Source organism: Chaetura pelagica, unplaced genomic scaffold (genome assembly GCF_000747805.2).
Source record: "Chaetura pelagica isolate M959 unplaced genomic scaffold, ChaPel_1.0 scaffold12, whole genome shotgun sequence".
Classification (NCBI taxonomy): domain Eukaryota; kingdom Metazoa; phylum Chordata; class Aves; order Apodiformes; family Apodidae; genus Chaetura; species Chaetura pelagica.
The window spans coordinates 5,146,845-5,173,204 of NW_009952801.1; the positions used below are offsets into that span (position 1 = coordinate 5,146,845).

Genomic DNA, 26,360 nt, shown 5'->3' on the forward strand with positions numbered 1-26,360 from the left:
GGGAGGGAGGGAGGGAGGGAGGGAGGGAGGAGGAACTTTAGAAGTTTGATTGCACTCTGTGATAATCTAGGGAAGCAGAGAATAATTAGATTACATAATGCTTAGAACCAACATTATGTGACAACTAGAAAAAAGCAAGAGGTGTCATGACTTTAGTGATTCTCTGCACTTGTGTGGCACAGGCTGCCTTTTCTCCTCCAGAGACCATAGTCAATATTCATTTGTCCTTTTTCAATATGTTAAATATTTTTATTTTAACTGCTTCCTTTAGAATAATGAACTGTCACTTCATTTAATTGCATTACTCAACCCAATCTTTGAAGAAAGGAATAAAGAATTTACCAAGGGCAATAGTTAAATTCCAGGCCAAATCCACCATTATATTAAGTAAGAGGATATGTTTTCTGAATTCAGCTGATTCCACTCATATTGGCCAGCAGATATTTTTTTAAATCTATTTATCATTATTCAGTTTCACACCAACTTTGTCACTGAGACAAGAATTCATTCCTTCTTCCCTTAGCTGCCAAAATCAGGTGTGGAAGTTAAGCTAATTGTCTCAGCTTACCTTAGTCAGTGGAAATGAAAAAGACAAAATTGTATCAGTTGCTTGATACAAAATGATGTGCTTTACAAATATAGAAGACATATTTCAGTAACTGAAAACTACCCCAGTGGAATCTGGCAATGTGTTTAAGTCAAACAAGAGAAATTACTGACTCCTTGACAACTTGGAAGGGATGGGCATTCTCTAGTAGCCTTCAAAGAAAAAAATATATTTCATTTGCTTCTGTGTGTAAATGTGTGTTTGCATGTATAGAAAAAGCTGGATTTTCACTGACACATTTACTTATACCAGGTGCTAACGAAACTCAAGAAAATTGCAAAACTTCTACTAGAGTTCACAAATTGTGGTGCTGTTTTGATACCTTCCTTCAAATATATCACAATCTTACGGATCTATAGCAATCCCTCTATCTAATATTGATTCCTGAAGGAGGGATGACTGTCAGTGGGCAAAAAGCTTTCAGTTTTAATGATAAAGCTGTAGGTAATATTTAAACAGATTTGGTGTAATTTAATTCAGTATTCTAAATGTTTTAACCAAAACACAGTTTTAAATGTGTATGTCAATGTAATTATTCTTTGAAGTTGTGACTTTACTATCTATTTAGTGTGTTGGGATGAGATCCTGAAACACTTCAGTACATGGTTAACATTAATATTTCCATTAGAAATCAATGTGACAACATGCATGATGAAATTTGAGCACATGCAGAAGTGTTTCCTGAACCAGGGTTTTGTGAGCAGGAAACCAACAACAGCAATAAGAAATTCCATCATCTCTGCTTTTCAGAGCACAGGGTAAGGTAAAGTGGTTAAAAATGCTTTTATTCCAGTTTAGCTGGTGTTCCCATTCTTGCTGCCATCTGGAAACAGGATGTTCAGAAACTCTGGACAAATGGCATATATTTCATAGACTAAAACAAGATGCTCATATTTGTTGCATGCAGCCAAATCAACTGCTTCTGCATACAGTATTTGGGACCTACCCCTTCTTCAGCCATTAGTGTGGGCAGATAGAAAATATGTGCACCAGTTTAACAGACATTTTACTCATGCTTTTATCTTCCATCTCTGCCTACTAGGTGAAACTAATCTGGAGCTAGCATATATAAAAATATAAATTACTTGCAAAGCAGAAATAAAATAAACATATATTTTGTTTTTCTAGAAACATTAAATGTGATATATCAACATATCTATTGGTACAATAAGCAAGAGCTCCCTTGTGAAGAGCTACTAACCACTGGTAAATATCAAGCAAGCATTTAAAGTCCATACCTGTCTTTCAGTGAGGTCAAGGTTTACTGCTATCTCATATCGCCTCAGCCTGGTCAAATAGTTATGATGAGCAAATTCTGCTTCTAGCTCTCTGATTTGCTCCTTGGTGAAAGCTGTCCTTTCCTTTCTGGGTTTACTGTTGACCTCTGACTTGTAGTTTCCTTCTTGGGAATCTGAAAAAAAAAAAAGAGAAAAAATTTAGAAATTGAAGTTAATGGCAAGTGTCCCTAAATAGGAAACATACCCAGAGATAACAACATGCTCAAGTTACATTCTCCAAACTTTCTTCTTGGAAACACACCCTTACTTTCATACCTATGGATTCTTCACCATAAATCTGGAAAGCAACAGAAGTTCTGACAGATATGAGCTGCTGCTTCCATTCACACCCACCAAACTTCAGCTTAAAACCTTCCAATGTTTCATTTCCTAACAGTTCTCAGTAGAATTTCTGCAAAACTTTGACTCCTTCCCACTTCTGGCAACTCTCATCCAACTAGCACAGGATGTGTATCATCTGATTAGTGTCTTAATGAGTAATACTTCAAGAATCTCTCTCTCCTATCATTTCACTAATGCCTTAAGCCAAAGCTGTATTTTAAGGAATACACTTTAAGGTTTAGTCCAGTTACACTTACAGGGAAAAGCAATAGAAAAAGCATAGGAAATTCAACACACATCAAAAAGAAATTGGTGAGCATGTCCCATGTGATAATGAGATTTCCTCCTACTCATGCATGGTACGGATAGGGAGGTCATGTCATAGCTGGCATCAGTGTAGGAAATTTGCTACTACTACAGCTCATTACGTAGGGAAAAGTTTGGTCACAATCAGATGAGCTTTGCTGAAAGTTTCATTATCATCCTCCTGGTTTCCTTTTAATCTCAGAAACAAATACATGCGGTCCTGAACATAACTACTGAATGCAGTGACAGTCATTCTGTTGCTGTCAGTGAAGTCTCTTTAAATACATGCAAAGAGATCAAACTGTAAAAAAAAAAAGCTAACAGAAAACAAAACAAAACAAAAAACAAACCAAAACAAAAAAAGCCCAAAACAAAACAACAAAAAAAGAAAAAGAAAAGAGAGAGAGTAGAAAAGGAAAAAAATAATAATAATTTTAAAAGACCAGGCATTTATAAGCTTGGGTATGATACAACACCTATAAATCCAAAATTAGCAGGAGATCAGTAGGAGTATCATTAGTCAAATTCTGGCCTCATGAACCATCTTAAAAATGTCACAGAATAATTCACACTTCAGCTGGTGATTTAAATAGAAACCTGCATCAACATCCAAATGAACAGGCCTGCAAGAAATCACTCCCTGGGACTCTGTCAGATGAATCATCGACATGCCTGAGACTGTCCAACTGGCCAGTGAGTCTAGTTTCAAAACTACGGTCAACTATCTACACTTTATAAAGGTATAAAAATGTTTTCACTTTTTGTCAGTTACTCTGTTGCTTGGAAGGGAACTTTTTTTTTTTTTTTTTAATGAGAATTGTTGATGCTTGACTCAGTGCTACAGTCATTAATTCAAAATGTTTTAAAGCTAATGGCTTAAAACTACCAAACTTCTTAACTTGCACTAACATGACACCCAGAACTTTTCTTCAGATATGCAGGTTGTTCAGATGTGCTTCAGATGTACTGTAGGTTGTATGACTGAGCGTATCCACCAAAGTTATTGAGTGGGTTTGAGAGCTGTTCAGCCATAATTGGAATAGGGATTTCCTAGGAGAGGATCCCCTTACATTGCCCACCCTAGGGACTGCAGTGCGAGGCCAAGGTCCATCATCCAAACTCAACACAGAAAACTTGACAGATCAAAATCTCCTTGAACCTAAAAGTCCACATTTCTTCCTTCATACTGGTTGGTGAACTACAGTCATTGTAACTTTTCTCCCTATTTTTCCATTGTAGAAACATGCACACTGCTCTTCCTTGAAATTTCCTTATCTGCCACCTCATTATAAGGTCCCAATACTATGTAGATGACCTGAATTTAAAGACTTAAACCCCTACATCAGGATTCCAGTGAATCACTGAAGAGAGGTATCTGAATAATTATTCTTAGTACTCAGGCTTACTGTTCTTAAACCACCAGACGTGGTAGGTAGGTATGCATACTCCTTAACTGCAGTAGGACACAGAAATGCACTTAGTGCAAGTCATTGCTTAAGCCCCATAACTGTCTTGGTAAACCTGTGCTTGTGTGAGGACATGAGCCAAGAAGTCTTCCCAGGTCAGTACTCACTGTAAGAAAGATCCACAGCTCACTGGTTTCCAAACAAAATAGTGTAACCTTAAATAAAAGTAATGCACCTACAGATGACAATGACACCCTATTGAAAAAGAAATACTAGAAATTAAGATGTAAGCAGGGAAATGGAACAGAATGTGGGTTCAAGGGTGTAAAAATTTGGTAGTTACTGCTATCATGAGTGGTCAAAGGGAGAACCTTCAGGAATACTCATCCTATCAGCTCTCAGGATACTGATCTCTGTAAGTGAGCAAGACCCATAAGACAAGCAATTTTTCCATGAGGAAAACAGAATTACTGTACAGCCAGTAAAACCGTAAGGAGCCAAGTCATTTTTCAAGTTAACACTCATGTTTCTGAGTTCCCGATTTACAAATGCACTTAGTACCTACATTCCAGGTTCCTGGGATATTGATATAAGGAAAGGGAAAAAAAGTAGCATTTGTCCTTCATCTTTGCCAGCACAGAGGATGCTAGCAATTTTAGCCCATGCAGATTCTGTGTGAATATAGGCATGATTGGACAATTGGTTATTTAGGCATTTCTGCCATTGCTGGATACTACATTTAAGTGAATGCTGGATTATAAGTGCCTGGCAGCCGCAGTTTTGTTAGCAGTATGATTTCATAAGGGAAAAGCCTGGGGGGTTTATTTCTTTGTTGTGAATGCAATTGAATGTTTTTTTTAATAGCAAAGATACTCTGAAAACAATACAAACCCTGATATATTCAAATATTGCTGAAAGCAAAGTTTGGAAAGTTATGCAGAAGCCTGAGACAGGTAGACAGAAAACTGACTCCCTCTCAGTACTGAGTTTCAAGCAATAGAACGACTGTAATCCTAGGAAATATCATTCAGCAAAGATCTGGCCAGCAAGACAAGGTATTTTTCTTAATGCATTTGAGATATTTAAAATATATCTAGAAAGAAACTTAGATAGGTGCCAGTTAGGTGAACACTGGTTAAGAACTCTTGCTGTCATTTGCCTTTTTCAGCTAGTGTTGCTCTCCTTCATGCACAGACCGCCCATTTTATTTCCCATTGACATCATGTTACTTGGATAGTAATTTTTGGAAATGTCACTTCCATAAATTTTGGGGGTTTTAATTTCCAAAGCAGTAAATCTAGCAGTAAATCTATTAGTGGTAAATCTATTTTCAGATTGCTTCTTTTTAACAGTGTCTATAGAGCCAGGATCAGGAGCTTCTATCTTTTTCTGACCTTCAGGTCTCTGTATCACCTGACTAACTTCTCTTTGGTGGGTGGGAGACTTGGAAGAGATTTTTGGCAGAACTCATGTCAGCCTACATCTGTTTTGCAGCTGTTGCAATTAAGACAAGAAAAAAGTCTCAACAACCTTAGTTCTTCTGCTGGCTACATCTTAAGCCAAATGGTAGGTGTAGAGGCAGAGAACAAAGCCTAGGGGGATCTAAGTTACACTCCTTGACTCTCAAAAGGCACATATAAAATATATACAGATGGTACAAACCACTTGATGAAAAATGCAGCAATCTATATTGTCTGTCTTCTGCCATCTCCCAGGCACATTCTGGCACACTCTCAAAAGATGTAGCCTACATGAAGGTATTAGTACCTTATCAGTCTCTCTTTTGTAAACTTTTGTTCTTTGGATGTCAAGTAATGTGGCAGTTAAATGCTGCTTTGAAGGATGCAGGTCATACCTCTTTCTCAGAACTGTTTTTAGCAATTTTCCAAAATTCCAGGCAACATCATTAATATTTCCTGTTAGACAAAGACACTCTTGGTAGTTGATGTAGAAAGTACAATTTGGAAAGATGGTCTAAGTTATAAATTACTGTTCTACAGATCATTTGGAGTCTTACATTTTTCTTGAGTTTAAAAATAGCTCAGTTTAAAAAACAAACAAACAAACAAACAAAAAACAAAAACACCAAAACCCAAAAAACACACAACAAACAAAATAGTTACTAATCACAATATTCCCACCCTTAAAAGTTACTTCACCTTAAGAAAAAACTTGCTGTTAACCCTAACATGTGCATTGTCTTGCCTAAATTTGTGTTCCCTTCTGTCTACATCATAGCAAGCAAACACAGAATCTAACTCCATTGTGTAGAATATAAAAAGGGGTCATTTTAATATTTTTACTTTTGATGCATGACTAGGGGGAAAAAGGACAGCTCACAGAATAGAGAAAAGAGACTGGTCAAATGTTCCAAGACACAAAGATCTGCTGCTGAGTAGGTAGGGTCAGAGTCACAGGCAAAATATGCAAGAAGCACCTGCTAGTTTTTCTTGATTAATGCAACAAATGATCACAGAATCATAGAACTATTCAGGTTGGAAAAGACTCTTGGGATCACCAAGTCCAACCATCATCCCTACTCTACAAAGTTCTCTCCTAAACCATATCCACCAACACCACATCCAAACAACCCTTAAACACATCCAGGGATGGTGACTCAACCACCTCCCCAGGCAGCCTATTCCAGTGTCTAACCACTCTTTTTGTGATTTTTTTTTTCCTAATATCCAGTTTAACCCTAGTCTGTTGCAGCTTGAAGCCATTCCCTCTTGTTCTGTCACTAATTACCTGTGAAAGTGACCAGCACCAACCTCTCTGCAATGACCTTTCAGGTAGTTGTAGAGACTGATGAGGTCTCCCCTCAGCCTCCTCTTCCTCAAACTAAACATTCCCAGCTCCTTCAAGTGTTCTTCATAAGATTTATTCTCTAGGCCCTTCTCCAGCTTCATTGCCCTCCTCTGTACTCACTTCAGCACCTTGATACCTCTCTTGAACTGAGGTGCACAAAACTGGACACAATACTCCAGGCGTGGCCTCACCAGTGCTGAGTACAGGAGGACAATCACCTCTCTGCTTCTCCTGGTCACACTATTTCTAATACAAGCCAGAATGCCATTGACTTTCTTGGCCACCTAGGCACATGATGTACCTTTATTTCTCAGATGGAAATGAACTTTCAGTTAATACCTACCATGTAAGACCCCAAACAAGAAAAAAAAAAAAAAGTCAGATTGGTAGTGCTCTATTAGAAGTTGCAAATGGTTTTCAGATCCTGAGAGTGAGTAGTGACAATCACTAACAATTTGTGATAAAAAGGCCATTGAGATTTCACCCCAATGATTGTTATTCAACACTTAGGTTTTCAACTTTGACTCACATCTTGCAACACTTATTCTCAGAAAGTCCCTACTATGAACAAACTAATTCTAAACATATATATCTATAGTGAAGTTGGATAAATTAAATGTTTTTAATTGCATACCTTCCTATACTGGTTTTTATTTACTTTATAAATTTTACTTATTTACTTTACAATTAAGCAATCTCTACAAATAAATCAATGTTACTTGTTACTTGTTACTTTACTAGTTTAATGTTGTGAGGAAGAGCATTGCTTTCAAACTTAATTCCTCCACATTTGTTTACCTCAATAACATGTAAACAAGAGCTTCTAACCATTAATAGAACACAACAATGATATGCAATGATATGTGTTTCAAATCAAAATTACTTCTTTTTTTTTCCCTTCAATTATTAGCAATATGAATTTAAGGAAAAATGCTTCAGTATTAGGGGAATAATCTAGAAAAGGATCATTAATCTGAAATAGGAGTATGAAGAAAATAAGTAAGTTTGTGCTATTATAGTTGTAAAGGGATATTATGAAGTAGAGGACTAGTATACAGCTGAATTCCCTCATCTAATTGTTTCTGATACTTTACAGTTAATTATATTTTCTGACAAAATAAAGTAGTTTACTGAGACACAAGCAAGGACCTGGCATAAAGGTCTCCATATGGTCCCTATTGATTTGCCAGCAAGTACATGTGAGAACAAGATTGAACCAGAAACAATCACTTTCAAACATTTTTGACATTTAATAGAGAATGCTATGTAGTTTTTCTGTGATGTTTGTTTCTATTTTAATTTAAAATTTGCTCAGAATTCATGTGTAAACTTACCCTGTGTTCAAAATATTGTCCACTGCTTATTAGAATCCTAATTTAAATCCTTACTTGCTAATTTTTAGTGTAATTTTTGTACAAAAAAAAATAGTTTAATCCAGGGCTATACAAAACTACGTAGCTGTGCTTACTTTGATGCACTTTCTCTTACTTGCACTGAGACTGTGCAACCAAATGCTGTAGACTTAATCTATTTCTGTTTCATCATTTTCCCTGTCTTTAAAGTAATTTAAATAATATTCCTAGAAGATTTTGCTCAACTCAAAGTACCAATCCAAATAACTGAACATATTTTGTCTGAGTGCTTCTTTTGAGCATCATTAAAGTATCTCTGGAGCTGCAATTCACTAAATGTGTTTAGAGAATCCATTCTGAAAATCAGAAAAAACATCATCATTTCCATTATTAAAACTGTGCGTGTGCAAATGGGCAAAGCTGCACAGTAGCACAATGCCAAAATTGCATGAATCCTTATTTTCATTCTAATGAAAACAAACTTTTGTTTGCTTATGGAGTTAACACTTTCTAACCCAGTCTGTGACAATCTACAATTTGAAACAGCCTCATATCCACTCCCCAAAAAAACATGAACTGGCACAGCAAAACCTGTGGGTATTCTGAAACACATTACATACTGTCCTAAACCATTACCTACTAGTTGTTGCCAAGTTTTTTTGCTATTAATGCCTCCTGAAAGTACAAGCCTAGGAATTATACTGCAGAATCAGAAACACTGATTCATAGCACTGTGAGAGTGAATGCTCCAGATTCTTGAAGATACCCATGCTGGAAAAGATGTGTTTCTGCCAGGTCATCTCATCGATCTAACTACATAGTCTGTACATGTCACATCTTTTCCAAACCATGCAAATATGCAAGACAACATTTGAATTCTCTCCTATGAATAGTGACACTAGCTGGCAGATCTTCATGTGGAAGGTGCCACTCTTGGTCCCAAATGTTGTGTAATTGCAGCTCATGTTAGCAAAGAAGACTTGAAAGACACCTTAAGAAACACCTGAAAATATCTCTTAAAAGTCAGCAGTATTTTCATTAAAGAAGCCTCACGGGCTGAATTTTAACACAACTTTCTCCAGTAGGACTTCCAATTCCCACTTGGAGTTCTGGAGAGACATCTTATACATGCAGCATAGAATAACACACATTAGGTGATTGTTTGCCTATTTACCAACGCATTTTTATAATTCACTTTAATGTAGAATAGTTGTATTAAATGAAAGTGAGAGCTGCCAGTAGCATCTGCCAACAGATTAGCCATGAGTCCTCCTGGGTAAGAGATAACCTTCAAAATTAAACCAAGAATTTTCCATGTAGAAACCTCTTAGAAAAAAGACATCCAACTGGAAAAAAACAGAAACTGAGATACGAGTTTATATAATCTTTCTTTTCTTGAGTCTTACATCCTAGACATCTCCCACAGAGGCTCTTTTCTACCCAAAGGAAACAGAATATAAGTAAAGAGCAACCAAACCCGCCCCAAGCATTGTGTGCCTCAGTCATCATCAACAGACTGATGAAGCCTTTCCCTGTACAGCAGCTCTATGGGAACCCCACGGAGACATTAAAATACTCCTTTTGGCCCTACTTGGTTGTACAGAAATTCTTAGAAAAATAGATTTTTTTCTGCAAAGATGGTACATGAGAGATCTAAGGCACTACAAGCTGTAGGGAAGAGTAAAGAGCACAACGAAGAACTCGGTTAGATAAACACCTCTCAACAAGTCTTATCTCTCTAAAGTGATGGATTGTAGTTTTCATTTTAGCTTTATGAATCAGGAAGACCCTTGTCCTGCCAAAAATACTAGAGCAGTCAACATAGGCAGTGTTCTGGGACTCAGGTTTAGCAAAAGGCCATATTTAATTCAATTCTGAAAAAGGAAGAAAACAAAAATACTTTAGTGATAAAGAGTGTGCTCTAGATGTTTTAATTCTTTTGGCCAGTAAGCTTTTTGAGGAGATGCCTTCTCACAAGTATGTGTAGATCTGCTTGTTTGTCATAGTTAAAATATGGTTGAGGTTGCTCCACTTTATGTGACACAGAATACCAAATACTTAGCTTAAGATATTGCCAGGAAAAATAGAGACAAGGCTAAGGAATGGAAAAATATGTTGCCATGACTTGCTGCTAGGAAATATATAGAGAAATTATACTGATGCTGCATGCATGATCTTGAGTGTAAATATAATTAAAATAGCTGCATTACTTCTTTTGTCTGCAAAGCCAGACTGCCACTGTTAATATTAAGAATCCAAACTACAGTGAGGATGGAAACATATGTCAAGCAATGTATTTTACAAACCTTGTTTCTCTATTAACTTCTTTATATAAATAGCCAGTAGTTTTACGTGCTTTCAAATTTACATCCAAAGTCTCTTCCATTTAACACAACATCATATTCCTGCCACAGGATGAGTGATGTCTGCTTTGCAAATGGCATTCAGCTCTTGCTAATAATTCTGCTGCTTAGTAAGTTCAGACCTTGTGGATACTATTCATCGAATCTAGGAGTAAAACACTTTTAACAATGTGTTACAAACTTGATTACTCCATGTAAAGATCTCAATTATTTAATTTTCAGATATCACTACAATAAATCTTCCTTGTGGATTTCTAAATAACGCTCTAATAACCAATACTTGTGTTTTATCCATATGTTAATAGACTTGATGTTTTCCACACATAGTCACTATAGTCATCTTATTCAAAGGTTGTGGAAAGGAAGGTGTAATTTCCAGACTTCCCAGCTGTATAGCCTTATGCTCTTCCTTCCATAGCTGACATACTATATATAGACAGTGCCATTGCCCCCACTCCTCACACACAAGACATTACATTTTAAAAAAAAGAAGGTAAGTAAAAACTAGAATCTATGGTAATACTTGTAGATCTTGTAACAGATCATGCTACAATATGTACCTTCACAAGAGCAAATGGCCCAGAAAAAAGTATGTCATTTGGGCCAGTTTCTAAAGGCAGCCCAAGTTCTTCCCCAAATTACAGTGGGCAAGCTGGGGCAAGCTCAAGAATTGCAGTGGAATTGCTTCTCAGTCACAAGGGTGTCAGAGCCAATTCTGATCCTTTTATAAGTCCCAGCTTACTTTGTATATGATCATGAGAAGTCTTGAGTTGATTAAAGAAAAGTATTTTCTTAGGCTCCTACGTATGTATTTTCTCAAAATACGCACGCAGAACCTACAGTCAAAATCTTGCTGACTTCTAAGTTTGCTTTAAAAAAAAATTTACTGCAATTGCATGAGCTCCTGTCCGAACAAAGAAATAAATAGTTTGCACGTAAGCCAAAGAATCCAGGATTTTAGTTTTCCATAGTAAGCAATAAAAGTTGAAACACTTACAGAAGTTTAATGCAGTTGGGAGTTTCTTTAGGGCTCCATATTGCCTTACTCACCCATCTTTCCAAAGCAGGTCTTCAGCATACAGTTACACAAAGGAAAATATAAATTGGTACCAACAATTCTACTTTAACTCTTTCTAAGAATTATTTTGCTGCTACAGGAAACAGGAAGCCTTTTCACAGGGGTATTTTTCAGTGTAATTCTTCCATGTGTGTTTCACTGGCTAATTTTATTTTTTTTTTCCATTAATCATGGAACAGATTTCTTTGGAAATCCTTAATGATGTAGTGAAAAATTTATATATGTTGAACATGAGACAGAAAAAGGCAGTGTCTGGAGAAATTCTAACATCCAGTATTTCTGCTTAATCCTATGTTACCATGCCCTTTCTCCTTTGTTTTTTTGTTGTGTATTTTTTTTTCTTTCCAATCACTTTGCAGAACTGGAGGATCACAAATCACCTTCCATTTCACAGTCTTAATGAGTGATTCCACGTGGTTGCTCCCTGCCTTGGTGGCTGCCCCTGTTGGACATGGCTCAGCTACTGTGGCACTACAGCTTTCAGCATGAGGCGCAAATGTAATCCCTGTCTGGGTCTTTAAGAAGTATCATAGATTTCTGTGTAAATGCATATGCCTGCATATGTTTTAGTGACATGTTTTGTAAATCTTATTATCCCTCAGAAAGCATTAAAATGAAGCCAACAGGCCCAGCTGTGCTCGTAACATACCTTAGTAGATATCCAGACTGTTTTGAAGAGAAGAAAAAAACACACACTCTCACCAAACAGGGTAGCTGTTCTTGGTGTATCCTACTATTTCATTCACAGTTTACTTTACAACATTGTGCTGAAGTGTAACACTAACTATAAAAATGGAGAAACAGTGGAAACTACTTTGCCACATGCAATTAAATGGAATTACCTGTCTTTCAGGGCAAACCAAAATAAAAAGGGTTATAAAATAAAATTTTTCAGATGCTTAAGCTATTTATACCATTGCCTTTCAGACCAACCATGAAAGCTTCATTTTTTACTTAAAGCTATTACTATCTGTTAATACTAAATAGAAAACCTCCTAAGGACTACTTTAGAGGTGCTATCAGCTGTTTTTGACTTGCAGGTTCTCCTTCTTAGCAACGTGCCACATTTTCCTTTTTTTTGTGTTTTCTCAAATGATTATCGTTAATGGCAGAATCCATTAAAAACACCCAAAGGATTTGTCATGTTTGAAGCTAACACAATTTCCTCTTTCCAACTATAGTACGATTGTTAAGGGACGAAAAAATGCTCACATAATTAAACAGAAAACCCGGAATAGGTACCTATAATACCTAAAGGAAATAAATCTGTAAAAGAAATAAAATCTAACTAACATTGCAGGTTTAATTTTTCTGCTAAATCTATTATACTATTAATTTTATAGTCTAGGGAAGCTTTTTGATTAATATTCTTTCTTGACTGCTAACTATCAAACTTGTACAGTTGAAATCTGTGACTCATAATGGAAAGCTTTGCCAGGCTGCAATAAAAAAAACAACCATTCAACTTAGATGTGAGCAAAAAGCTGCAACACAATGGTTTGTAGTACTTCCTATTATTTGAAGATTAGAGTGCAAGAAAATACTCAACATGCATCTAAGAAGGGAGGTCACTTCAACTACTGATTCAAGTATAGCTTTTGTGATGGCAAACTTCTATGCCATCCTTGTCTTCTTGTACTGTCCCCTTTTATATTTATGATATAAAGAGGGGCTATAGTTAAAGTAACTAAAAGGTTGAAGCCTCCTTTAAACCTCTAAAATGATCTGTTGCTTTTGAAGTATTTTATATTCCCTTACATAGTCTTAATTTTTAATTTGGAAAGAGAAAAGTGCAGCAATAAGGGCCTGATTTTGCAAATATGTCAGTGTGTATAGGAAGTTCAGGTCCCAGCTGAGCACTTTGAGAAGAGATATAATTAGAAAAAAAGAAAAGAATCACCCAAAACCCAAAAGTATCCAATAATTAAACCACAAGTCCACAGTATGTTAGTCAAATCAAAAGGTCATACTGTCCCCAGCTTCATTTCCAACTCTTTCTCAGTAATGGAAAGACTTTCTGTGATCACTAAACTAATACAAAAGTAGAAACATTTATTTTCCCATATAAGAGAGGCCCTTTGGCACACAAATGTTAAATAATATGGTCTGACTCTTCCATCATTCACCTCACACAACTTGCTGCATATCAGCTGGAAAGTAAGGTCTTCCTGGTGAAGTAACGTGCTAGTGAAATAGTCTGACAGTGCATGTCAAAGCATAGTAAATCCTATAAATGTTTTTCAATCCCAGACAGTATTTATTTTACTTTTTTTAAACAATGCACATTTTAAATACCTTCTGCTACTGGGATAAAAAAATAAATAAGTAACATTCATTATAATGGAAGATACAAGTTAGGTACGTAAAACTTTTTTCTCCAGCCTAAAAGCTTTAACACTGGGAACAAATACAAAGATTACTTAACTATTTTGTAAAACAACCCACATCTGTCCCCACATTCTCTGCTGGTGGTGTCACTGCCAGTAATGGCTAGAAGGCTGGAGGTAAAGCATCATCCCCCCTTTTTACTCTGAAAGTGTTGAACTCTACCTTTCTAAGAGATCAAAATTGCTGGTTTATTCCTTTGCTCTTCTTCCCATTCATATAATCTAGAGATGAATGCTCTGCAGTAAGAATAGACACAGTAGTTGAGATTATCTAATCACAGAAAAAGGGCAAAACAGAGCAATAAAATTATTAGCATACCTACTACAGGATGTAGAAGTGTACTCTAAAAAGCAGAGACTTGGAGCAACAATGAAATCCTAGCACATATCCCAGTAACCAGCAATTCCAGGGCTGGACTTCATGAAATAACAATGAATTCTGCATTTGCCAGTGCTAATGGAGTGAGGAGGGAGAAGCAGAAAAATCCCTGCTCTGGACCTCAAAAAATACTTCCTGAACTCTGGTCTGGCAGCTCAGAAAAAGAGTAGGACGCAGCTCAGAAAAGGCACAAATTCAGGAGGTATATTAAGAAACGGAATAAAGGTCTGCAGCTTTCCAGAAAAATGAGTTAATAGCAGTTAGACACGAGATCTGGGACATTACTCTTTTCAATATAAAACTTGATTCCATCTAATTTTGAACTACTCAGTCACTAAGTTTCCGCCCAATTAAATAAGATGATTGGACATTATGCTATTTTTGTCAAGGCTATCTTATTTTAAATTGCATAGCTTTGAAAAAACTTTATGTCAAGAAAGAAGTTTTTCCAACCCTTTTTTAATCATTGTTAGCCACCCCAAATATGGGCCTCTCACATCCCTGTTCAGGGTCTTGAGGCAAAAGGGACGTCTAAGAATGTGGGGCTTTTGCTCAGCATAACCACCCCTGCAATACACTTGCTGATAGATATTCTGTCCATTGATATAAAAGAAAACCTGAACCATCTGATCTCATTGTCTGTCATATGATGAAGTGTCAAGAGGCAGATGTAAAGGACTGAACAACTTAATTCCCTCTTACCCACTCCTGCTGAGAGCTCCTTAGCAACACAGCACTTTTGGCATTCATCTGCTTGCTGCCTGGTTATTTAAAATGTCCAACTAGCATGATTTGCATCCCCCTTCCTTTCCACAGTCCCTAGTGACTCCAGTCAGTAGAACAAATGTCACCAAGGCTTGGACCTATTGTAGGTGCTGGACTGAGCATGCTCTGATACAGCACAGCCTTATAAAAGTGGTACTTGTCCAATAACTGTGCTGGGTTGTTTTACATTGTTGCAATGTTTTTCAGGAGATTTATAGGTCTCTGGGGGAATGAAAATATGAAGCAATAGCTTATTTTGCAGATGTAAACATGAGTTTGAGTAAATAGTTTATTTATGCTGGTGTTAGAGCATTTGGTGGATGTTCCTAGTCATAAACAAGCTTTCTCCATGTTTCAAAACAAAAACAAAAACTGAATATCGACTTTCTCTGTCATCCCAAACCTCAGCTTGCTTCTTCAGCAAAATTGGACCCTGTTCATTTCACAAATCTGAGACCAAATTCAAAAGGAAGGAGGTTAAAATTTTGGTCTGTCAGGGTTATGACTATGCTGAGCTCATATAAAAGATAAAAGCGCGTAATATGCTCATATATCTGATGTTTTTATGCAAGACTGCCCTGTTTCCATTAAACAGCAAAAAGACAGCTACTGTTTAATTGAAGAGACTGATGGAAAATCCTCATTACTATATAAACAGTGGTTTAGGCATAAAAAGTGTTTAGTTTATGCATCTGTGCATTTAGCTGAACACTAAGCTTTTTCTAAACACAATTTAGTGCCTTCCTACTCCCATATATTTTCACTTTCTTTTTGAAAGCAGGAAATCTGTGTCTTCTCATGCCTCAAAATGTAAACCAAACAAAATTAATGAATTTTGTATCATGTGTTTTACCTAACCCACTAGACTATCCCAGTACATTGCTCCTAGAGTTATAGTTTCCCTTTGAAGTTTGTTTTGTTGTGGTGCTTTTCTACCTTATTTCTAAGGGAGACTTTGCTCTGCCATCACCATAAAAGACCTCATTGGTTACATCACTTATTTATTCTATGTTGTGATTTAGAATGCTTGCTTATTTGGTGTTCTCTCATTCAGCTGCTTATCTGTATCTAAAGCTGAAGAAATAAATCTCATAATCATGTGATTACAACTGATTGTTCTCATTTTCCCTCCACTTAGCTTTTAAGTCATATCAATAAAAATGGATACATAAGCCATTTTTTTCAGTTACGGCTTCCTTCCCTAATTCTGCAAATTTCACCTCTTTCAAGCTTGTCCATTCCCTATTGAAAATCTCAATATCAACCTCTTTCTCTTTTCATTCACGTTCATGATGTCAGCCCTTCAAGCTCTTGACATAACCAAAATTGTCTTGCAGTAACTGCAAGTTAATCTTCAGCTCAGTGAACAAAATAAGAAGGTATTGGTAAGAGAAGACTGAGAACATCAAAAAAACACTGGTCTTTCCTTCTTGGATTGTATCAATGGTGACTAGGTAAGACGTTCAGGTTAACTATCCTCCTTCAATATTAATAAGCATTAATTCACCCATATGTTAACATACAAATCAAACAGGATTATTTGTTTACATGGTGCCCTGCCCCCAAAAGCTACTGAATAGATCCACAGTTGCTTTTGTGTATCTTTATACATCAGAAATGCCTTTTAATCAGTGAAAAACTAACTCTGATTTGTTTTTATTTTATTTGCTTTAACTTGCACTGAATTATGATAGAAACCCATTTCAGACAGTTTGCTGTTACTTGAAATTATTCATAATTAATTCTCAGAGAAGAGACACTTGCAGAACACTAATCCATCACCCTACTAACTCTAAAGGAAAGAAATAAACAAATACTTTTCTGTAATACTACTTGGAAAACACTACAGTTCAAAGACTGAAGGATACCTGAGTCAGCTAGAAAGGCTAGTTCTCTAGCTGGGAGGTAATTTGTTTGGTTGACCCAGAAGGTCTTTCTTTGAATGAAGATATGTATGCACAAATAGAAAGAGGCAGAGAAACTTCCAAATATATTATTCTTTAGTATTAGTGTAGCAGTGTTGCTTAAAGGGCCACTTCATTACACTAGACACTACATACTAAAAAATGAAAGTCTGTGCTGTCAAGAGTTGACAAATCAGTTATCGTGTGCTGCACCTCACTTCGTGGCATTACTAATAAAGTGAAAATGTTGATGACATCATCCCAGCTATCATCATCCTGGGTATTATCCCAGAGCAACTTTTAAGGTAAGACTGAGAGAAAACATTACAATTGTGAAATCCTTCAACATAGTCTCCCTATTCATCTTAACAAAAAAAATGAGTTCCTATCTTGAAGAAGACTTTGATCCTCATTTGAGCAAGGTATGGCAATAACTGGCCAGATTTGTATAATTACATATTGTTTTGTATTTAAATAGTATCATAGAAAATTCACATTTAAAATAACAGACCTGGGGGAAAAGAAGGGCAAGGGAGAGTCAGATTGTGTATGATCTAGTCAAAGGTCTACAGATAGGGCATAGGATGGTGTTGAGGTCACATCTTGCTGAGATTCAACTGCAGAAGCAATGACAATGCAGTCTGTTTCTCAGAGTCAACATGGTCTTAAGTAGTGCAATCCTGAAATTCCTTACAGTATCCTTATGACAAAAAAAAAAAAAAAAAGAAAAAAGTACAATTTATCTTGAAAGTTGAGGGAAATTAAAGAATCATAGGAAAAGGTCAAAATATACAGTGTTCTCAATCTTGTGTTTAGCAGAAGTCTAAGGAAAAAAAAACATTTTGGGGTCTAAGCCAAGAATGGAAGGACAAAAGCAACATGAAAATGTATATATAGTTCTCAGCAAACTTTTGAAGACCTTTGTGAGAAGGTGAGAGCTAGGGCAACAGATACTCATGTCCACTGACCTACATAGTAATTCAGATGCTTTAACATGTAAAAACACCAGCCTTTGTGGGTATAAATTAGCTTATCTTCTACATGACTAACTGGTAACATGTGATGTGGCTTTGATCTATTCCTTTTATAAATGAATAATTCAAACAGATTAAGAGATCCTTATACATAGAAATCTGACCTAAAACTCCAGAACTATATTTAGGAAGCAGGAATACAAGCCACAATCACCCAACATTATTTTTCAGACAATTTATGAAAGTACAGTATTGTCTTTGCAAATGCAAGATAAACATTTATGAATAAGAGAGTTATGAAAATCAGTCATTTATTTTTACACAACTCACACATCAAGTTACCCAGAGGTAAAATCACTTATCAGTATTTAGACTTTCATCTTCCTAAGCACATTTAGAAAATAACCATTTTGAAGCTCTCTTTGCACACTGGAGATGTTTAGGGGAACCAAAATAAAACCTAGTAAAAGAACACACATAATTCATTAGTTCAAATCTAGTTCTGAAAATCTGTTTACAAATCACAATCCCACAAAGCCCTCATACAGGATATAAACAATAACTTGTTTCATAACTCTCAGCAATGTGAGTGTGAAAATAAGTGGTAGAAGGTACTCAGAAAAGTATACTGCCTTTTGTACCCGTTTTTCTAAGGAAAGTGACCTTTCATGATCCACAGAGCTGTTCCACATCAGTAATTTCTCTCCATCTTCTGCTGCTATTGATCATCAAATATATCTATCCCATTTTTAGCTGGTTATTATCACAGACTTTGCTCTCAGATCCAGAACCTTGTGAATCACTATGAATACAATGTCTTGGAATATCTATACCTTTTCTTTCTCAAAGCATTCAATATTTCTACAAAAGTATCTAAGAACCAGTAAGGCAATCATGTTAAGATGCCAAAAATTATGTTCAGCTCCTCGTTTACTCTAAATCAATATTAAGAAAAATGTAGGAGATGGTAATATTACATCCGGTACAAATCATCACTTGGACATAGCATAGCTGACTCTAGACAGGACCAAAGTACTTGTCTGAAATGCTTCCTTCTCTCTGAAAGCTTTCCACCTCTCCCCTCCTCCTCCTGATGTTAAGATGTGCAGGCAGATGCCCTTGTCACTGCCTGGCCCCTGTGTATTTGCCTGCATTGATTCTCAGTCTGCTGGACTCTCACTCCAGATGATGAAGATTATGCCCCATCCTACTCGAAACAAAACAGGCAGCAATGAGCAGAAGTTGCTAACTGATGTAACGCATATGCAGGTATTAAGTCACACATCCTGAAAAAAGTTTGAGTCAATACATAAACACACAAGTAGTCTGCTTAGCGTGAAGATTCACATGACATTCCTTTTTCCTTTCCTGCTCTGTGCACTGGCTCCCCGTTGAAGTAAAGCATCCAGCTTGAGATCTCTCTCAAGCTGCTTAAAGCCCCCTCCAGAGATAGCTTGAACAACCTGGCACCTTTTTGTCTCCAACATATGACTTTTCCATGACAGCTTTGTTCCACTGAAACAATTCTCAAACTTCGTAGTGTGAGAGGCTCACAAACATAGAGCCATGTCTTTTCTGCCACTAAAACTGACCTCCATTCCCATAAGAAGTGTGGCTCCAGAGTTCATGGCTTACAGGAGCAGATACAAAGCTCTCTTAACTCTGATTTAATAAGTTATGCACATACACATAACACAAACAAAAGCACTGTAGTACACACAGGAAGAAGTTAATTATTTTCAGCCCTATTAATATACAGAATTCATGAACATGACATCTGTGTGTTCCAGTTAAGTACCTTAAAAACTGATTACTATTTCAATTAATCATACACTAGAAGTACTCCACTAGCATAAATAAAAATAGTGAACCAGCCTTGAAAAACTGGCTGTAGCTTTTCATCTGAACACCCCCCAACATTATTTTATGCTTATCTGGAACTCGCCCATTCAATTCAAAATTAGGTTTATGTAACTGGATTAATTCTTAGAAAAGAAGTATCTTTGTGAGTGGATTTTAAATGTGTGCATGATACTTTTGGGGATCAATCTTTTGTTGGAAGACAAACAGGAAACTCACAAGCATTTAACTGTAAAAAAAAAACTAGCTATCAAATCAAAGACAGAAGTTTCAAAGTTTTGAGTTCCAGGATTATTTACAATGGCTTGAAGATCTCATTTTAGCACTACCTCATCCTACTACTGGAAAAAAATCTGTTTCTTCTTTGCATTCTTTAAAACTTCAGAGATATTAAATGAATCAACACGGAAAGTGATCCCTTATTTGCTCAGTAAAATGTAAAAACATTCTTTACAGTTGTCATATAACCAAAATTCCTTGAAGTTCATGTCATGTAGAGCTAAGTGTTTAGTAGCCCTCAAATTTTCCTTCTTCCTGTAGAAAGGTGCTTTAGTAGTTACATAAATAAATCATCGAACTACATAATCCAAGAACCTTTATGCAATTCTTACTCACACATTCTTTAGGGTATACCTGTGCTTATTTAATCTTATGGGTATTTTTCCTTGCTGTTTTTTCGATAGATCAGCTTGAAAGTGGCAAAACCAGAATTCCCATCCATGCAGAAGGCTACATGCTACCTGACTGATAACAAAGATACCGGTCTGCAGATGTTTCTTCCTGTGAACAGCCATCAGCTTTAACTCTCTGGGAAACAACAACAGCAAGAAACAAACAAATAAAACAACAATGAAAAAGAGAACTGGAGGTTGAAAAAAGGAAAAAATAAATACATTACTAGACTTTGTACTTTCTACGTCATATTTCCTATGTCCCTACCAGCTAGATTTGGAATATAATGATTTTAGCAAATTCAACTTTATTATCTCCCGTGTTCTCTCCAGTTCTTCCCACCATTTCATTCTTTGTTCCTAATGATCCCAGATTGTATCTGTGATACACGAGGACCTAAACAGTTGTGTAGTTTAAAAAAACTATCCACCACTGCCTTTTCAGGACTTGAAGCTACCAAAATCACATTTGAAAAATCATCTCTAAGCCCTTTTTCAGACTGTGTATGGAGTCATTTCAGGATATTTTAGTAAATGTAATTTGGAACCTAATCCCAGTTTTATAAACAAGTAGTGTATTTGGTAGAAATTGAACTGTCATACATATGTCAGACAGATACATGGCTTTCTTTTCCTCCCTTTTGTTGTTACTAACAAAAACACCACTTGCGTGGGATTAAATGTGAGCCAGGAAATATATATTGTCAACTGGAGCCCCAAGTTATTTCCAGAAGTTTTCCAAATTAGATTTAGCATCTGCGAGTGCCATACTCCTTTTGGTTTAGTTTTATACCATTTTACCGTGGCTCGGCTTTTCACATCCCCCCCATCACTAGTGCAACTAATCATGAACCCAGAGAACAAGAAAGAAAGGAATAACAGCAGCTCCATCCCACCCTCAAATGATAAGCTCCTGACTCAGGACGCAGTGTGGTGAAGAACATCTCCCTGGCTCCACACAGCACTGTCTTTCTCTCCAGCTTCCTTCAAGCCTAAAGTACCTTCCCACCAAGGAAGATAGAGAGACTTCAGCACTGTGCTGGGAGCATGCAAACACCCAGTCCATGGTAGGAAAGTGACAGATACAGGAATGTTCCCCTTAAGTCACGACTGGTAAAAAAAATAAATATTTTAAAAGTCCAAATTAACTTACAAAACTCAGTATATATGCAAAACATTGGAAAGCAATCTGAATACAGGGTTTAGAATAAGTGTTTGGACAGGATACAACTAAGGCCTGTGTTTATGCTTGCAATGATTACAAGAATAGTTTCTGCCGTATCATGAGTTCAAAATGTGAACTATTAAAATTGCTAGCAATAAAAAATAGAGTGGAATGTCAGCACAAGTCTGAAAATAAGTCACTTACAAGAATTTGGATAAGAACAAATTAAAATTTTATTTATAGGACTAAAGGAAAAAAAAAACCAAAACACAACAAAAAACACCAAAACAAACAAACAACAACAACAACCAAAAAAACTGACTATGGAACCAAATTCAAGATAGAACTTTTACTGAAACTGTAATAACAGCTTTCCAACAAAGAAAAAAGTGACATCAGAAATACTGATGGTAATACTCTTAACAAGCACCAAATTATTCAGAAACAGTATCAAAAATTGAATGGATAAATAATTCAGAAAGGTGGGGTTTTTTTATTTATAAACTATTTTTATTTATAAATTGTGTTGTAAAGCTGTCCTATTCAAAAATTCTCATAAGTTTTCCTGGGCCAGGGATCTACCCCTAACAAATATCCACCAGAGTTTTCTTAAAAAAAGTAATCTTTATTTTATTATTGATTGTTCCTGTCATGAGTTCAGCTTCCATTAGCAGTTTCTTGTAGTTTTCATATTTACAAACATTTGTACAAGACAAAAGTCAGCTTTTATTAGGAAGAAATCTTCAAGGTACTTTGCTGAAAGTAACTACACATTTTTAACAGGAACATTTTACTGCACTTTTATGAAGACAATAACTATACTAGTTAACCTAAAAATGAGTTACAGAACCCAAACCCAAGACTTTTTTGCATTCCCAACTTTGCTCACCTGTCAGAAGCTTAACTTCCACATCCTTTTTCAGCAGCAGAAATAGTTCAGCAAAGAACAATCAGAAAGAAGGACTTTACTAGCTTTTCAAGACTAATTTTTCACATTGAGAAGAGGTAAAAGCAAAGACTTAAGACACAGAATGTTGGGAAACAGAGCCTGAAAAGAAATAAATCCCAGCTCAACAGTAAAAAAACAGGTGGAAACACAGACAGGGCACAGAGAGGTTCCCTCTGGAATGTAGCGGCAAGTGCAGCAAGCAGAGGACCATCTTGTTCAAAAAGGGAGTCAGAAAAGTGTGAAGGCCACAAATATGGCACCACGCAAACAACAGCTGACACGATGGACGTCATGGACCTAGAAGAGCTTCCTGGACACTTTCAAATTTCCTCTGTCCCTGTGAAACTGGCTTTCTTTAAGTAGTTTCCAAGGGCCTGCAATTCATTTCTTGGCTAGGCAAGCTCACTTTCACTGAACACACTGAAGTGAGGTTTGTTTTAATTCCTGCTGTGTGGAAATCTACTGTACTTTCTAGCAGGTGTGAGAACACTGAGGCTCCTTCAGTTGCAGCTCATTTCCACTTACTAACTATTTTATCTCTGTGGATGAAGCAAAAGTGACTTTTGTGTTTCCTGGCAGTCTGCTGCTTCAAAGAACCTAATAGTGATTTGTTTATTTCAGAGGAAATGGAGACCAGTCAGTGATGACAGATTTATTGGTTAAATGGACATCACAAAAAAAAATAATAAATTCATGCAGTACAGGCTGGCTTTAACCACACTATGAGAACTCATAGTAAGAGGTGATGTGCGTTCCAGAAGTCCAGTCCTGTTTAATCCACTTCACTCTAATCTGTACATTTATATAGCACCCTTCACACAATTTCCAAGAACTCTGTACAGAAATGTAATAACCACTGTACTGAAAAATATCCAGGTATATTTATGGCCTACATTTAGACTTGAATATACAGCAAAAGGAGCTGGACTGTTGAATATCTCCTGGCATTGATTCAGGCAGTGACAGGCAAGAAAAAACTGAGTGTCCAATCTCTTCCAATTAAATTTCAGGATAGAAGAAAATTTCTTAGTTCTGTAGAGAAAATTCACAATATGCCAATTCATGATATGGCAATTCACAACAGCTCCTTGTAGAGGAGAATTTTACATCAAAGAAATAAAACATGAAACTTTATATGAAGCTTCACTGAGACCCAAGATAAATTGTACAATATGGCTGATCACATATTCCAACAAAAAGGGCAGGCACAGGGCTTTCAGCAGTTGGTAGGTCTGCAATGCATGAAGGTTGGCTCAGAGAACTGCATGGTCTCAGTGTGAAAAATAAATGAATAAAAACATCCTAGTGCAAGACACTAACAAATCTACATTGCTATAGTCTTCAAATGCTAATTGAATGTGGTAATTCCTTCTGTCAAAGAAGACTACATAGATTTATGGATAACATATAGGAACCTGTGTTGAAAATCCCAGCTAACTCATACCTGCCCATTTTCTATGAGGGTGAGGAATATTGATCAAGGCAAGCACTGAGATCCAGCCAGTCAGCAGGGCATTCCATTTGATCTGGATTCAATTTCATAAAAATGTCTGGCTGAGGTTGTGCATCAGCCAAACAAACACACCATTTGGAAAGAAGCTGGAATATTTTGTTGAGGCAGAGAAATATATCTGTACATCACCTCTATACATATGGTTGGCTAAAGCACATCTGTCAATAATTGGCTCAAAAAATCATCAAAATTATAAAAATGCCTTTATTTAGGATGATAAAATAAAAAGTGGTACTTACATTTTGGAGCCACATACCAGCTCAAAGGTCTTAAAGGTCTTTTCCAACCACAATGATTCAGATTCAAAATTGCCTTGATCGGTAATTCACCCATCCTTTAGTAACTGGAATCATCATTGCATTTTGACTCCTTCCACTCCCCAGTCCAGCTTGACATTCCAAATGGTTTAGCTCTGTTTATACATAAGGAACTGTACGCTAGTTTTGCCCATTTTACAAACTGAAGATCTGAAGTATGGAATAAGTACAGCACTGTGTAAAGATTATTGAAATTACTCTGGAGGAAATTAAATTAGTGGATCTACACAGGGATTCCTGTAGGAAGTATAGTCAGGGTAATTTAGTCAAAATAACATAATTTTTTCTAAGCAGGGGCAGTTTGCCTGGCAAAATCATGAGGCTGACCTGTATGTGCTAACTTCCAACCCTGCAGACTGCTTGGGCGCTTCTGGGAAGTGTTCTAGTAGACAAATTCATACAAGAAGTTGACAGTAGATTTGGGAACTCAACTTTTTTCTCCTCAGTTTCTTTCTAGTGTCTTGTTTCAAAGCCATCCATCTTCTCTGCTTTTGGGGTACAGTGTAGCATGGTGGTTTATTTATTAAAATTTAGCCCTTTAAGCCTACTAATAGCCCCCTTCCTTTAGTAATTATATCTACATTTTTAGAACACATAATCCAATAATGAAATCCAAATATACTTTTACATCAAATATAGTATCTTATACAGCCCCCAGCACAGTAAAAGTTCAAGCTATATTTTTACAGTGTTTGCATTTGTGTGAGAGTCTGTGTGTACAGAACTTATGTGAAATCAAGAGCTAATTTTTACTGTCCTTTTTGAACTATAAGAAGGTGCACTAGATGCCTTGTTTGATTTTGATTTGACTTGATCCTGCAATTACATATATTATGATCATCTGTATATTATCAACCTTGAAGTATAAGTACAATAACTTGAGCAACGCCATCCGCAAGTCTCACTGAAAAAAATTTATAGGACTAGGAGTTTATGTTATAGAAGAAGGTGCACAGCCCTGGTTTCTTTAAAATACATTATATTTTACTGGATTGCAAATCTAAAGCAAACAGAAGCATGTGAATGTACTGCATTTCAAGCAACCACACACTGGTTGAACTCCTTGAAAATGTATTACCAGAGCATCAGATGCCAAAAAGTAGGTCCCCAGTATGAAAGAAACATGAGGGACACATACTTTTAAAACTCAGGACATGCTGGAGGGGTTGCAACCCTGCAATATTAACAATACGCCTCTTAACTATAAGCAAATCCTTAAAGGATAGAGATGAAGGACAATTCTGGAATAAAATGTTTACCATTAAAGTTCTACAGCCAGGAAGAGATAGGCTAAAGCCTAAAAGCTGCCTCAACACAAAAGGATCAGCTTTCAAGAAAGCTGCACACCCGACTGTTACCATTTAGGCACCTAAATGAGGAACAATAGGGGCTGCTGGGTTCTGAGCTCTTTCCAGCATCTGGTCCAAATTCTTTCTTTCCATATGAATCAAAACAAATGTTTAGGCTACCAACTTTCCATTGCCCTTTCAGTTTAATGCCAGCTTTTCTAGCTTTTAAATTCCTTAGTATAATAAGATGAATAAAAAACTAACTCAGCAAAATGCCCAGTTAGGTACTATTTGCAATATTTTCTTTTTATTAGTAGCAGACATGAAGTTTGTATGAAGTCATTGTAAAAATGTATCTTTCAAAACAATAAATTTTGGAACAAGATTTTATTGCTTAGTACATTTAAAAAAACATGGATCTATCATTCTTGGGTATCTAAAAATGGTCACAGATTAATTTACAGATTTGAAGACAGTACAGACTGAAAACCAGCATAAAACAAAACACAGTAGCAGAAACAGAAAATTACTGAGTAAATTGTAGAAGAAAACAAAAAGCAGTTCACATGATATGTGGAAGTAGAACATAAATTGATGTGTCCTGTGCTACACCATGCTTAGGGAAGTTTTAAGGCTACATAATTCCTG

At 36.4% G+C, this 26,360-nt stretch overlaps 1 protein-coding gene across 1 annotated transcript in view; it reads right to left on the reverse strand.

The window, feature by feature from the left end:
- MEOX2 (mesenchyme homeobox 2) overlaps positions 1–26,360 on the reverse strand; it is a 55,321-nt gene that overhangs the window by 12,408 nt on the left and 16,553 nt on the right. The window contains exon 2 of the mRNA XM_009994938.1: positions 1,846–2,018. Coding sequence (XP_009993240.1) covers positions 1,846–2,018 — 173 coding nt within the window. The remainder of the gene's footprint in view (positions 1–1,845; positions 2,019–26,360) is intronic.